This window comes from Denticeps clupeoides, unplaced genomic scaffold (genome assembly GCF_900700375.1).
Source record: "Denticeps clupeoides unplaced genomic scaffold, fDenClu1.1, whole genome shotgun sequence".
NCBI classification, from domain to species: Eukaryota; Metazoa; Chordata; class Actinopteri; order Clupeiformes; family Denticipitidae; genus Denticeps; species Denticeps clupeoides.
The window spans coordinates 36,719-52,172 of NW_021629722.1; the positions used below are offsets into that span (position 1 = coordinate 36,719).

General features: G+C 48.3%; 2 protein-coding genes and 1 pseudogene across 5 annotated transcripts; 1 reads left to right on the plus strand and 2 right to left on the minus strand.

The window, feature by feature from the left end:
- Positions 1-11: 11 nt before the first annotated feature.
- Positions 12-1,595, minus strand: LOC114772611 (methionine-R-sulfoxide reductase B1-A-like; annotated as a pseudogene).
- Positions 1,596-1,855: 260 nt separating this feature from the next.
- On the minus strand, positions 1,856-3,619 carry LOC114772612 (neuralized-like protein 2). The gene is made up of 2 exons (XM_028965504.1): positions 2,671-3,619; positions 1,856-2,019 (listed from the first exon to the last, which is right to left on the minus strand). The coding sequence occupies exons 1-2, from the start codon at positions 3,380-3,382 to the stop codon at positions 1,904-1,906; spliced, it is 828 nt and encodes a 275-aa protein (XP_028821337.1). The 5' UTR covers positions 3,383-3,619; the 3' UTR covers positions 1,856-1,903.
- A 1,378-nt stretch (positions 3,620-4,997) lies between these two features.
- LOC114772614 (testis-expressed protein 2-like) lies at positions 4,998-15,195 on the plus strand. 4 transcript variants are annotated; one of them, XM_028965506.1, is made up of 12 exons: positions 4,998-5,188; positions 7,084-8,366; positions 9,120-9,320; positions 9,543-9,795; positions 10,242-10,462; positions 10,769-10,909; positions 11,271-11,370; positions 13,685-13,817; positions 13,926-14,060; positions 14,305-14,502; positions 14,594-14,714; positions 14,794-15,195. In XM_028965506.1, the coding sequence occupies exons 2-12, from the start codon at positions 7,122-7,124 to the stop codon at positions 14,911-14,913; spliced, it is 2,868 nt and encodes a 955-aa protein (XP_028821339.1). In that variant the 5' UTR covers positions 4,998-5,188; positions 7,084-7,121; the 3' UTR covers positions 14,914-15,195. The 4 variants fall into 4 exon arrangements, with proteins under 4 accessions (XP_028821339.1, XP_028821341.1, XP_028821342.1 ...); XM_028965508.1 differs by having other exon boundaries at positions 14,797-15,195; XM_028965509.1 differs by having other exon boundaries at positions 14,863-15,195.
- Positions 15,196-15,454: the final 259 nt, after the last annotated feature.

Consider the following 15,454-nt stretch of genomic DNA (forward strand, 5'->3'; position numbering starts at 1 on the left):
AGTTTGATTCGATCTTTAATAAAATAACTTTATTACAGAGTCTGAAAGGTGATGCACAGACATTAAAAAACTTTAATATACAATATACTATAATATGTATACTGAAATAGCAACGGATGCTTGAAATAGTTCTTAATAGCCAAACATCTGCATATAATAGTTCTTACCCATGTGTTACAATTTATGAACATTTGCAAAATTTTCAAGTGCAGTATAAGTGTAAGGGATGTTGCTGGCTCTGTTAAACCTGCTCCATCAATCCATACAATCTATACTAGTGCTCATTTGCTTGCAGCTTCCATGATGCAAGCATGAAAACATGACTACTTCTCACTGTCTTGTGTTTTGTAAAAGTTACTTTCTTCTTGCCAATTTGTGAAAATGTCATTTGAATTTGTTTATTCATGCAAGCATGAAGACCACAAAATTCAAATTAGCAACAAAACACCTTCCTTATCTGGGATGACCACAAATTATCAGTGAACAGGAAGTCCTGCTCAGCCTTTCTCCTGTCCACATCATGATCTGATCATCCCATCCAAAGATACGTCAACTTTGGCCTCCAACCTCGCTCTACTGTCCATCAACCTTATCTGAAAAAGACAAGGACAAAAGGAAGGGACTCATGAAGCACCTTCTGGATTAGGACTTGAAAATAGTGTAGTGGACCGTAGTCGTGTACCTTTAGGAATGAACTTGAGCGAGTGGCTGAATATTCAAAAGCGAGACAAGCCTTCTTCTGGCCCGTCATTCACAAACTCATGCCCCAGTCCATTCCCACACTTCCCACATAAAACCTGAAGACATAAGCATCAGCAAATCGTTACACGTCTGGCATTTAGCAGATGACTGTGAGCGCGGGGGACGGTCTCTAACCTTGTAGGCCGTGAGCGTCTCCATGTGCTTGGTCACGCTGTCTTCGCGGACTGTCTCGGTGAAGGCAGGCCAGGGGGAGGAATGGGCGTACTTGGACCTGCTGGAGAACAGCGGGTGTCCACACTGGGAGCAGACATACAGACCTGCAGAGGAAACCACACCCCATCAAAGCACCTCTCTCCGCGGTTAATGTGGGTCAAGACATTTACAGCATTTATCAGAGGCCCTTATCCAGAGCGAGTTACAGGGACAGTCCCCCCCTGGAGCAACTCAGGGTTAACAATGGTAGTAAGTGGGATTTGAACCTGGGTCTTCTGGTTCATAGGCGAGTGTCTAACCCACTAGGCCACTACCACCCTATAAGACACTCTTAGGTTGGTACAAGTTGTAATAATCGCTCAAGCGGACATAAATCATCGCAAGTACATTTTGTTATTACAGATGCACAGTAATAAGGAATAAAAAAAGATGTGCATGGTATATGTTAAGTATAAATGCTCGGGCCGGGCTTGGATAACTGACTTCGCGAGTTCGGGTCTGCCGCCATTCGTCCTTTCCGGGTCTCTACTGACCAACAAGAAAACGAAACTTGCCCGTTTTAAAGTGGTCCTTGTACGCCTCCTTTCCGAGAAAAGAGCAAAAAGACATCCTGCATGAAGAAGTACGCAGCACCGGTGTGCGCCAGTAGACCCGGGGACGGATGAAAGACGGCGACTTCCGGTCACGTGGCCGCCACGGAAGGTCTTCATAGCCCCGCCCCCAAATTACGACTTACTTAATATTTATTATCATAAATAATAAACTGTTTAGAGGAACAATAAACAAGTTGTGGGAAAGTTATAATTCTGAGAAATCCAACACGGAATCCAATACTCCAGAAATGAGTCTTTAAACATCAAAAACGGATGAAGCACGTACAGAGACCACTGGCATGTTAAAAAACATTTTTTTTATACAGTGAAAAAGCACAAGCACAGAAGAACCCATTAATGCAGTAAAATAAGATGATGGAGACAGTTCATATTTTTTACTCGTATTTGCAGTAATGTTTCAGCAGTTCTGGGAGTTCCAGCCAGTCCAGCGCCATCCTGTGTACAATGTGCTTTTGTATGGTCTTTCGGCATAGCGTTTGCAGAGAGGAAACTGAAATGAGAATGGAAAATCAAAAATGTAAAAATTATTTGTCAGCATTTGCCACACCTACACAGCTTCCCACAAAGGTTGTGAGACACAGCAGCACAGCACACGGTGACACATTTAACCATGACCCTTGGTGAGCAGTGGGCAGTCGTGACAGGCGCCCGGGGAGCAGTGTGTGGAGACGGTGCTTTGCTCAGTGGCACCTTGGCAGATCGGGATTCGAACCCGCAACCTTCTGATTACGGGTCCGCGTCCTTAAGCGCTAGGCCACCACTGACCCAGCAGCTTCTGCTCACTAGTAACAGGTTCTTTTCTTTTGGGGACAGTGGTGGTCTAGCAGTTAAGGAAGCGGCCCCGTAATCAGAAGGTTGCCGGTTCGAATCCCGATCCGCCAAGGTGCCACTGAGGTGCCACTGAGCAAAGCACCGTCCCCACACACTGCTCCCCGGGCGCCTGTCATGGCTGCCCACTGCTCACTCAGGGTGATGGGATAAATGCAGAGGACAAATTTCACTGTGTGCACCGTGTGCTGTGCTGCTGTGTATCACATGTGACAATCACTTCACTTTACTTACACACTTCTTACTGGGTTAAATATGACACGGACCACTATGATGCTGGCGCAGTACTGTAGTAAATTTAAATCGTACTTACAGCCATATTCCACCTGGACAATGCGAACACACTTGGTTGTAGCGAACACATCAACAACGGCATACAGGGGCCGGTCTGTGGAGATCCTCTTGGCCGAGGCTCCCATGTCCTCGCCGTTGATGACAATGTGCATGTCGGCGAGGCCCTGTTCTCGTGGCACGTACACGACGCCAATGCGACTGCGCCGGGCGGTAGGTGGGAGAGCGTTCGTCTTATACAGGTCGTCCAGGATGTGGCTGAACCTGCCGGGACGACTGCGGCCCACCAGCTTCTCTCTGGGGATCCGTACGTTCTCAATGAACAGATGTGTGCTGGTGAAAAACCTCTCGGGTCCATTTTCTCCATCTGGGGACCCCCCTGCTCGCTGCTCTGAGGGGGCGTCTTCATCTGTAACTTTATTGTGATTGCGGGTGATGGCGAACACCCAGCTGTCTCCGAGGTTGACCAGGTCCGGCAGGGAGTATTCTGGCACCGCGTCCAGCTCTCGAGGATCGCGTGCGGTCAGGCCAATCCGCAGGTGGCCGCACCAGCCCAGCTCTTTGTCCTCTATCTCCACCAGAAATATCTCCCCTGGCTTCAGGGGCTGCTTGCTGAAGCAGAGTCCATTGGCGAAGCTTTCAATACGAGTGGCTATCGTGCCAGAGGCGTCCAGTCTCACGTTAGCTCCGTGGATTTGGTGGAACTCCATAAACTGCCCCAAAACATCTGTCATGTTGAGGAATAACACTTTAAAATATCATAGTAAGAAATAACTGTTCCACTAAAGCACAGCACATGTGGCCACTGCTCCAGCGTCTAGTCCAATGGTGTCTATCAGCAGAAGCTTCGGGTGTCAAACGGGACGTCTATTTTTACTCCATGTCAAGGGCTATATTTAGCTGATGCAGAGGTATTCAAGGCAACATAGGGAGGAGTAAGAAGCCAAAAAAGAGGAACAAAAGGTGCCTACTCATTGCAAGGGTCCAGCAACTCTCTTCATTCAACAATTTAGTACAATCATTACTTACATTACTGTCCCTGTAACTACTGACTGTAAATCGCTCTGGATAAGGGCGTCTGGTAAATGCTGTAAATGTAAATGTAAAAAATGTTTGTTAATGTGAGGACCTGAGCCAGAGTGTGAACAACTTTGAAACCGCCTGGGTGCAGTTGAAAGAACTGCATTGTAAATTTAAGTTCTACAATATTGTAATGATTCATTATTAAAGCCATTTGTTTAATTGGTTCACTGAATCAGCACTGCCATCCATACACCCACATGTATATGAATTTGGCCCTGATCTGGGGAACAACTGATGAGATGAAGTGGTGAAGACAACCTTGTTCTCTGTAACCATCCCAGTCATTATCATAGTTTTTTTTATTAATGAATTCATCTCAGTTTGCAAAATAGAAGGAAAAAAATGCTTAATTTACAAGATGATTGGGAAGGAAAACACAAATGCAAACATGCAGAAATCTAAACGAATGTTGGCATAAAACTGTTTATGTCATAACCTCTGCTGGTGAGTTATTTCCTGTCTCAGGTGTGGTGACTGCGGACTGGAAGAACGCTGTCCGGTGTGCAGGTTTATTTTTGCTGAGTCCCATGAGATGCCTCCATTCGGTCTTATCCTTCTCTCTGGACACATGTCCTCTGCAGCCGCTGACGACGCAAACGTCATCTCACTCAGGATCTGCTGAATTGCTGGTCCATCCATCACGCGTATTCTGTAGGCCACTGGTGAACATAATAATGTTTTACATTAATTATGAAATCTATTATTATGGCACAGTTGCATGCAAAGCATTGGTCTTAAAATACTAGCCAGACATTAACAATGACATACTGGTGTGATTTTTCAAGCAAGAATGCATTTTTATTTCCCTTTCAGATTTACTTGTCTTTTTGTGCACTCTCCATTGTACTTCATATCAACGTCTGGACTGGGCTTGCTGAAGGAACGTGGATTTTCATAGATCTCAGGTGCTGGTCCATGGATGAAAAGTGGGATAAAAAATAAAAAAAAGTTCTTAATGATCAGATAGGGGAATTCTCCAGTCTCATCAAGATGTACAGATCTCAGATATATTTTACAACATTTACCCAAAATTATCATTTTATATTTACATTTAAACAATGCTTGTTCTAAAATATTTAAAATGTATGTGGACTATTCAAGTCTTTTGTTCGATTTCATAGTTTATCAGGATCGATGAATCCTTTTCATCGGCATCTCTCTCTCTCTCTCTCTCTCTCTCTCCTCGTGTGAGGTGAGGTTAGATGCAGAGGGTGTTGGGCTGTGATGCCTAATCTGGATTAAATGGACTGGGTGCATCCCCTCCATGACCAGATGTTGGCTGGATCGCATCTGCAGGGCAGGCGTCGCGCCGGACGGGCGGCTGAATTGTGGCCGTGACGTCACCACGTACGAGCGTGTGAAGCGGGTTCGGTCCGCGACGGGGATCATTTCTGCGGGACGTTGCGCGTAACAGACGTGGGAAGTCGCGGAACTGGAGAGGCGAAGAAGCGGCACAGGTACCGACACCATCACCATCCGTCCTCCTCATGCCGTCACACCTTCACCATCGAAGCATCTTCACAGTTACTTCATGCGTGTTTATTCATAAAAAAAAATGTCATCATTTAATTTGCATTTTACAGCATTTATCAGACGCCCTTATCCAGAGCGACTTACAATCAGTAGTTACAGGGACAGTCCCCCTCTTGAGCAACTTAGGGTTAAGTGTCTTGCTCAGGGACACAATGGTAGTAAGTGGGATTCGAACCCGGGTCTCCTGGTTCATAGGCGAGTGTGTTACCCACTAGGCTACTACCACCCTATATTTAATAAGGTGCAGTGGATGAGCAGCAGCTTTAATATTGGGTGAAGAAGTGACTCTCAGCACACTTGGGATTCAGGGACCTCAGACTCATACAAGCTTAGACTTGAGGGCACGGTCGACACGAAGGGCAATCTGTTTCAGAAGATTGTCATTTTTTGAGGTTAATCCACTTGGGTTATGTGCTCCTGATAAAAAAAAAAAAAAACACCCCGCAGAGCCCAGTTAATCTGCACCGCCGGACCGATTCCCTGTTTGCAGGACCGTCAAGCACTAAAGTAACAGCACTGACCCCGACATCCGAGCCATCATTCCACTCGGTCGTCTGGTGACACGAGAAAGCATCTGGCCTCCCATCTCAGCACCAGTATCACCTACATAAAGTGAAGCCATTAAATACAAAATAGATCCTTACAAGGCATCAGAAGGCATGTCAGAATGTGTCCCCTGCACACGTCTCCAACAAGTTGGTTGGGTGGGCAGTTTGTGCCCAGATCGTGCAGGAACATGCACGTTGCCCCACGCAACTCTGAAAATGTCTGTCATTTGTACCTAGACTGTCTGTCGGTGGGTTTAACATCCCATTTTTGGGTGGATTAAGTCAAATCCTCCAGCTGCTGTCGGATCTGCAGGGTTTGTGTCAGCAGTTATGTAACACCAGATGCTGGTGGTATGTGAAGCTTTTGTCCAAAAAGCCGCCATGCGTCCGGTTTATGTCCCCGGTGGCGCAGGATCTTTTTGTAATAACGTATATTTCATGGAGCTCAGCGGGACATCACTGCGCTCATTCAGCTCGGTGCCACCAAGCAGTCATTGTGAAGCGAGAGGTGGTGACAGGTGACAGCCTTTTCAGGAGAGCTGGTGAATGAAAGAGCCCTGCTGCTGTGCTTGATAGTGATGCTTCAGCTCTTTAGAAAGAACAAAAAAGTACCAATTATTTTACCAGTAATTCCAGTGATGTGTATCATTTAGTATATAAAAGTATTCTGTTAGAATAAATGAAAATAAATACATTCAGAGTACTCGTGGAATACTCGCAGTCGTGCTAATATGCTACACCTGGCAACATTTGCCTATTTCACAAGATGAAACACGGCCATTACATGAATAAACGGGCATCACATATAAAAATGTTATCTAGGTCCAGATGAATATCATGATCTGGATCTCAATTTAACTATAAACGGGAATATAGATTTCTTTTTTGTCAGATGCGAACGTTGCTTTGAGAGGTTTCAGTGCCCTACAATCCAGTACGTCATGTGTTCAGAAGTTTTTAGCGCAGATCAGGGTTCCGGCACGATGGCGGCAGCACCAGATTTGTATTAAAGCCAAATCCTGACAGAGCTTCTGACATTGAGCAGGAGCTCTGTCCTACTTTTCATGTTGTTTCAGAGGAACGCTGCCTGCTCTCTTTCTACAAAACGCCTGAAGCTCACATGTTCCAAGCCTGAAGAAAGGGTCTTTAGAAGGCCAAGTCCCCCCACAACGGACGTTGGCTGCTTGGCATTAAATGAAATCCACCTTGCTGAAAAGAGTTAGGTGCCCCCTGGGCAAAGTAGACAGATAAACTCTTAATTTCTTTGACAGGCTTATGGCGCCTTAATTCTGCCATGTGAAGATAAGACATGGCGGAAGCCTCCGGAAATGACAGGGGACCCCTGAGTCCCGGACTCAGCCCGGCCGAGCCGGGGACAGATGGCACGTGCAGGAGGGGCATTGTGATTCAGCTGACAGGCACGGAGGGGGAATGGGACAGTCTGGAGGACAACGAGCTCTTCTTCCCACTCAGCCGTGAGGGAGGGGGGTCCAGCGTCCCGCTGCCCAAGCAACGGTCGTGCCCTGACGAGGACTGGAACCTGCATTCGGCCACGTTCCACATGCCCCTCTCGCCCTCGTCGCCAGGGTCGCTGGGAGATCTCTCCGCCTCCCTCCCCAGCTTCCTTTCTCCAAAACCGGCCACGCCCGTCCCTCTCCACAAATCCCTGTCCACTGAACTGGAACTGAAGGACTCTTCTTCCATCTCCACTTCTTCGTCCCTAAAACCACGTCCTCTCATCAGCCTGGTGAAGTCCATCTCCACGGAGCTGTCCCGCAGCGAGCCGGAGGTGTGCCAGTCCAGATCCGACTCCAAGCTCAACCTGCACCTGCTGAAGCAGCTCGCGCAGCCCAAGTTCCGCGTCGGTGATTCCCGCACGGCCCCGCCCTCCCCGACCACCCTGTCGCCCACAGAGCCCAAAGCCAGCTTCTTCCGGGCGGAGCTGGAGGACACGCGCCGGCGCCTGCAGGACGCCATGCAGGAGCCCCTCAGCGTCTTCAGCAAGATCATGGGGGACGACAGCACGTCCAGCAGCCCCAGGCACAAGGACTCGCCGGGCTACAGGGGCCTCTATGCAGGCCTCACCAGGTCCAGCGGGGACCTCACCGCGTCGGACTCTCCCACCCGAGGCACCAAGCGCTTCGACTGTGACCCCAACCTGCCAGTCTTCAACTGGCCCATGAGGAATTCCAGGAGGACGGGCCAGCGGACGTCTCCGTCCCAGAAGCCGCAGGGCAGATCGGGAGACCAGGCACCTCCGGTGGAGCCCTCAGCCCACGGCCAGGCCGTGCCAGCGGTGCTCGGCGGGGGCTCCACAGTGCCAACGATGGGCCTGTGCTACTTCACTGCCCTGTCCTACTGCTGCCTCGTCTTTCCTCTGGGGACGTACCTGTCCGGCATGGTGCTCGGCCTGGCATTCGGCTTCATGATGGGCCTGCTCCTCATTTCTCTTGACACAAGTCGGCAGGACGCCATTCGGCCGCGCCCATGCGCCGTGGACCAGTTTGCCTACAGACATCCGTGTGACCTCCAGGGGGACCTGTCCTGCTTGAAGGTGAGCCAGCGTCAGAAGCATCACAGACACCATGCTGGTTCATTCCCCAGATCGTTCCATTTGACCCAGTTATCACACATACATCTGGGGCAGTGGTGGCCTTTCTGGGTCAGTGGTGGCCTAGCGGTTAAGGAAATGGCCCCGTAATCAGGTTGCCGGTTCGAATCACGATCTGCTGAGGTGCCACTGAGGTACCGTCCCCACACACTGCTCCCCGGGCGCCTGTCATGGCTACCCACTGCTCACCAGGGGTGATGGGTTAAATGCAGAGGACAAATTTCACTGTGTGCCATGTATCACAAGTGACAATCACTTTACTTTACATACCAGTGGCACTATCAGGTCTACATACATCATCTACTGAATTACAGTGCCAGAACCATTTACATCTACAGTACTTGCAGGGACAGTCACCCTGGAGACACTCAGGGTTAAGTGTCTTGCTCAGGGACACGATGGTAGTAAGTGGGGTTTGAACCTGGGTCTTCTGGTTCATAGGCAAGTGTGTAACCCACTTGTGGGTGACCCAGTTTTTGCTGACACCACACAACCTCTTCCAAAGACCTCGTGGCAGAAAACCAACTGATGCTACGGTCTTAAATGACTGCAAAAAGAAACCCTGCTACACGTTGCAGGTTGTCCTGTAAATCACAGTGTCTCTGAACGTAGTAATGGTAGAAGAGCCCATCATCAACACCACTGATGGGGCTCAGTCTCTCGTCGTCTCCTCTGTGTGTCTGTCCTGTCCACCAGGGCTGGTTCAATGAAACGCATTCCTACGACCCAGAGCTGTACCACCCGGCGCTCACCCACTCCGTCCACATCACGCTAGCGGGAAGCTCTCTGCAGATGGACTACCCCCGGCACAGCGTCTCGCGCCGGGCCACGACCGACAAGCCTCCCCACGGCACGGACGTTGTCCGCTCCCGAAAATGCCACCTGACCGGCAGCAAGGTCAGTTCATGTCCACCCTCCCCAACATGTCATCACATGATGATGTCTCGACAATGACGATGTCCAGTTTAATAAAAGCCATCAACACGTAGCTTGTCATCTTCTAGTAGTGCCAGTATCTTACTACCCAGTCTAATGGTTGCCTATTTTTCCAGCTTCTGAAATGATTGTGGATTGATTCTACATTCCAAAACTGTCCCTTTCTGATGTCTGCCATGTCAGGTGTTCCTCCTACCGGCAGCTTTGGCAAAAAAGAGGGTGTGGAACCAGAAATACCCAATTTGTATCACACTGGCAGAGGGTGAGGAGGCTGTGGAGGAGGTGTTAGAGGAGATGCAGGTTGAGGAGCAGAGGGATGAAAGGAAGTCTGGAGCTCAGAACACACTCTACCTGTTTGCGCGAACGGGCAGGGAGAAAGAGGAGTGGTTCCGACACTTCCTGTCTGCTTCTAGAACCAGTGACCAGGACAGATGTGGTAGGAGACAAAATCACACACACACCAAACACACTCACTAACAATGTATGTAATGCATTAACATACACATTCAAACAGCAATACACAAACACATACACCCGGGAACATTAGTAAGCGTGTATGGTGCGTGTGTGTGTACGTGCGCATGTGGGTGTGTCTGTGCATGTGTGTGTGTGTGTTTGTGTGTGTATATGCACATGTGTGTGTATATATGCGTGTGTATATGCGTGTGTGTGTATGCGTGTTTGTATGTGTACATGTGTGTGTGTGCACACGTTTGTGCATGTGTGTGTGTGTCTGTGTGTTTGTGTGTGTATATGCACATGTGTGTGTATATATGCGTGTGTATATGCGTGTGTGTGTATGCGTGTTTGTATGTGTGCATGTGTGTGTGTGCGCGCGTTTGTGTATGCGTGTGTGTGCACGTGTGTGTTTGTGTGTGGTAGGTATGTGTGCGTGTTGGGAGATTATGTCCGGCACGCTGCAGGCCAGCAGAGGCTCCAGTAAGGGCAGTGAGGAGGACCTGTCATCAATCACATGTCACCACGTCGGGGACAACGTCCTGCTGGACTACTACTCCTACATGAGAGCCCTCCTGCCGTCACCTGCACCCAGTCCCACCAGCAGCCCCGCTGCAGACAGCACCCACTCCAGCCCCACTGAGAAGGTGGGTCACCGCAGAAACACCGGGGAGACCTGAGCAAATCAGTATTAAATGATCATTTTATTACACGTGCATCCAAAACACACTAATAAGACAACATGATGTTACTGAAGATCTAGCTGTGGTTTGGGTAGAACAATCACTTGTTCTAGTAACATGAGAAGGCCGTTAGGAAGTTAGTACATTCCGTTCTTTACACCGGGGGAAAGGTCCGCACTGTGTCATACTTTTCATCTCCAGACGAGTCTTCTCCAGAGCAGACTCGTCAACAACGCTATCGTTCTTCTCATTTCTCCTCCTTTCCTTCAGAATCTTTGCTCTACGTCCCCTGGAGAGCAGCCTGTCTGGCTAAACGTTCTGATTGGCCGGATCTTTTGGGACTTCCTGCAGGAGAAGTACTGGGCCGATCTGGTGTCGCACAAGATCCAGAAGAAACTGAGCAAAATCAGGGTGAGGGGGGAAATATCCAGGGGTGTGTGATGTTTGTAATACACTGTGATAAAACAACAACAGTACATAGAACTCCAGCACTTTCACATTCACCTCCAATCACTCCGGACTCTTTTGCACAAAATCACTCAGCGCTTTTTACTTTACTGCTCTTTTTTTATGGCTCTTTTCTCTTTTCTTTGGTTATGTTTGCAATATTTGCATATTGGTTCATTGTATACTTGCAACATTTGCAATACTGTAGTCTGTAGCAGTCGCAAAAAGCATTTCACTGCACATCATACCGTGTTTGACTATGTATGTGACAAATAAATTTGAATTTGAATAATTCTATTACTGTTATCTGTGTGTGTGTATGCAGTTGCCTCATTTCATGAACGAGCTGACTCTGACAGAGCTGGACATGGGCTCTTCTATGCCCCAGGTCATGAGCACCTACGAACCTCAGGTAAACCCCAGAGGTAAGTCCACTCTCTCTCTCTCTCTCTCTCTCTCTCTCTCTAACACACACACATGCAAATCCTCATTCATGGCAGCTCATATCCTGGGACGAACGATTACTGTGCTCAGCTCTAATTCTCGTTTCGCACGCGTTGATGACAACAACAACAGCAACATTTATTTCTTATATAGCCCAAAATCACATACAGTATATTAAAGGAGTTTGGTCTTTTACCGAACTACTGAGGTGCCTGACACGAGACGTGGCCTGGCTGACGCGCTTGATGTAACAATGCTACTCTGTTGGTTCCGTTATATGCTACACAATTAAATGAACCTCGATGTCTAATACAAAAATGTCCATTTATTCCAAAGCACTTTGCAGATATCACCAGTTAGCAGTTGGAGTTGGAGGTACAGCAAACAGTCGGCGTAGCATTCGTGCAAGCGGTCAAAAAACCCTTTGCCCTTCCAGGTCAAACACCTACCAACAACATAGTTTGTGCTACCTTTATACCTGAATACCTGCATGCGCCACCCTGTGTTCCACCTAGGATATTACAACCATTAACCTTGCAACATTTGGCGGCTACACAGTATGTCTCAATGGGCTTTGACAGGCCCTACAGTTGACACCCCCACACTTGACCCTTCTGCACACAAGGAAAAACTCCACACAAAAAAACTCTAGGAGAGAGAAAAAAAAGAAAGGAAGAAACGTTGGGAAGGAGTGATACAGAGAGGGACCCCCTTCCAGGGTAGAGTGAGCCTGCAAATGGTGTCAGTGCAGGGCTGGTGATGATATAATAATAAGTCCTACAGTTGTAGGGTTGGAGAAGTCCAGGATGTATTCAGTGTCATGGTCTAGATTACGTGTCCGTAATGATGTTACTGGTCCACTTGAAGATCCCTGAAGCTGTAGTTGTAACGGTAGTGGTGGTGGCTGTGGTGACCCTCTGGTTTGTTTCATGGTATGTCCTTGTTCATCAGTTGTCAGGAACCAGGATTTATTTGCTGGTCTGATCACTGGGGTCTGCCAGTAGTCTGGGTGCTTGATTCCGTGTCTCGGAGAAAAACAAACAGAAGCAGCGGCAGACGGTTGCACTGTACGACCGATACTGAAATATGTGGTTATGGTGGTATATTGGCTAACTAGGGTGAATTTAACTTTGTCTGTGTCTAACAGGGGGACTCTGTGATAAACTGGACTTTATAATTGACACTGCGTCAAAATCAAGTGAAATGAGGGTCTAGGACTTTAGCAAAAAGCCAGAGAAAACAGATAGGTTTTGAGATTGGATTTAAACACTGAGACTGTGTCTGAGTCCCGGACACTGACAGGCAAGCTGTTCCACAACTGCGGAGCTCTATAGGAGAAGGATCTGCTCCCAGCTGTGACCTTCTGCACCTTTGGTACCAGTAGTGACCCCGCACCCATTGATCGAAGGGGGCGTGGCGGGTCATAAAGAACCAAAAGTTCACTCAGGTACTGTGGGGCGAGACCATGTAGAGCTTTATAGGTTAAAAGTAGGATTTTGTAGTCAATCCTAAATTTGATGGGTAACCAGTGCAGTGATTGTAAGACTGGGGTGATGTGGTCAAATTTCCTGGTTCTGGTTAGAACTCTGGCTGCAGCATTCTGTACTAGCTGGAGTTTACTCATGCACCTACTAGAGCATCCAGACAGTAATGCATTGCAGTAATCTAACCTTGATGTAATAAATGCGTGGACCAACTTTTCTGCATCATGCATTGAAATGATATTTCTTATTTTCGCAATATTTCTAAGGTGAAAGAATGCTATCCTAGTGACATTATCTACGTGCGAATTGAATGAGAGTCCTGCATCAATGATGACACCTAGATCCTTTAACTTCAATACTTGGTGAGATCATGGCACGGTCAGACACACCGTGCCATGCAGGTGTGTGTGAGTGTGTGTCCACGTGACGCCACCGCCGCTGAGATCCCTTCATACGTATCCTGCGTTATGTCTGTGCTGCATTCCGGTTTCTTCCGTTTTCTACTCTGCTATTAAAATTCACCACTTGTCTGCATGTGTCGAGCGTTTGCACCCCCTTCGCGCCCCGTGGCACGACACACCTCCTGACCCTACTCGTGCGGGTTCGTAGGGCCTGGCAATCCCGTAATTAACCGTAAAATCCAGATTATCCTCTCACATCACAGCTCATTATGTCGTGGATTTATTGGTTTCACCACGTTTTGACCTCCGAGGACATAAATGTGCTTTTTCTTCAGTAAAAACTGTGCTGGTTTTGTGTGTGTGTGTGTGTGTGTGTGCGTACGTGTGTGTGTGTGTGTGTGGTTGGTCAGGTTTGTGGCTGCAGCTGGAAGTCCGGTACACTGGCGCGTTGAAGATGACCCTGGAGACCAAAATCAACCTCAGCAAGCTGGGCAAAGAGGGAGCGCTGGAGTCCGAGGGGGCGGCAGACGCCGGAAGTGCAGGGTGAGAGAGGGGAAAAGTCGGGGACCCCCGCGTAAAGACCTTCATCGTCCCCCGCTTGGCCACGGGCGCGTGTGTGAATGTGACCTCGCTGTGGCTGTGTGTGCACAGCAGGTCTTGGACGGCTGTGCTGGCCGACAGCGACGAGGAGTCCTCCAGCGCAGGCTCCTCAGAAGACGAGGAGCTGCTGCTCTTGGAGCCGCAAGGGATTCTGGGAGAAAAATGTGCATCGCCTGGTGCTGAGGGGTGAGCTCTGTTTGAACTTTCTTATTCAGAGTAGCGTCACAAAATGGTAGCCCAGGTTCAAATCCCACTTACTACCATCGTGTCCCTGAGCAGGACACTTAACCCTGAGTGTCTCCAGGGGGGGACTGTCCCTGTAACTACTGATTGTAAGTCGCTCTGGATAAGGACGTCTGGTAAATGCCGTAAATGTAAAAACATCAAACAAGTGCCATTTGCAAATCTGTCTCTTCTGTCCCGCTGACAGCCGGACAGGACGCAAGATTTTACGTCTCGTTGACAAGATTGCAAAGTCCAAGTACTTCCAGAAGGCGACCGAGAACGAGTACATCCGCAAGAAAATGGAGGAGATGTCCAACACCCCTCTCCTACTCACAGTAGAGGTCCTGGAGCTTTCTGGAACACTCGTGGTCAACGTCCCACCTCCCCCTACTGACAGGATATGGTAAAAAAAAACTTTTTTTTTTTAATTCAGGCAGCTGTCGGAAGTGATGCCACCTGTTTCAGATAATCTGTTCTTCTCTCCTTCTTTTCAGGTACAGTTTCTGCTTCCCTCCTCGCCTGGACCTCAGAGTCCTCCCCAAACTGGGCGAGAGGGAGCTGACCTTCTGTCATGTCACTGAGTGGATTGAGAAGAAGCTGCAGGATGAGTTTCAGGTGACTGACCTTCCCGTTTTTTAGGATAATGTTTGTGACACTGAAGGCCTCATCGAGCCAGACTGATGTTCCCTTTCAGAAGGTGTTTGTTTTACCGAACATGGACGACATCTACCTGCCCCTCATGCATTCTGGCCTGTACCCTCAGCAGGAACAGAGCTGCTCGTCCCCTCTGGGCCCTGATGCTGTGGGGGAGTAGCGCCTCCCTGTGGACAGTGCAGGAACCGCAGCGACTCCATTACAGGAAAAAAACTGGCAGAATGAGGACGAGCGGGTATATAGACAGATGCGGGTCAATTTTCTGTAAATACGATGCTGTAACGCCATTTGCTGCCTGAAACATGACCAACAGGAATAGATGTTGGTATTTGCTTCTTTGGGGCTGATGCTGAATGGAGGAACGTTTTAGTAGAAAAGCCTTTACGTGTATGAACGTGTATGTCTGCCTGGGATAAATAAACCTTTTTCGATTTTAAACATATTTCATCGGATCTTTTTTTTTTGTTGTTGTCGTCATTGTAGCTGCATCCATTTGTCTGCCACAACTACCCTGCCTACAGTAGCTTCCTGTGCCAATACATCAATAATGAGATAAGAGAGCTTTATCTTGGTCACATGGCTTTTGCAGCAACAATAAAATGGTTTAAAAGTAAATTAACCATAAAACAAGATGATACGTGGTTTATAAAGTAACAGATATAGCACGTGAAGCGATTGTCATTGCAGCACAGCACGCGGTG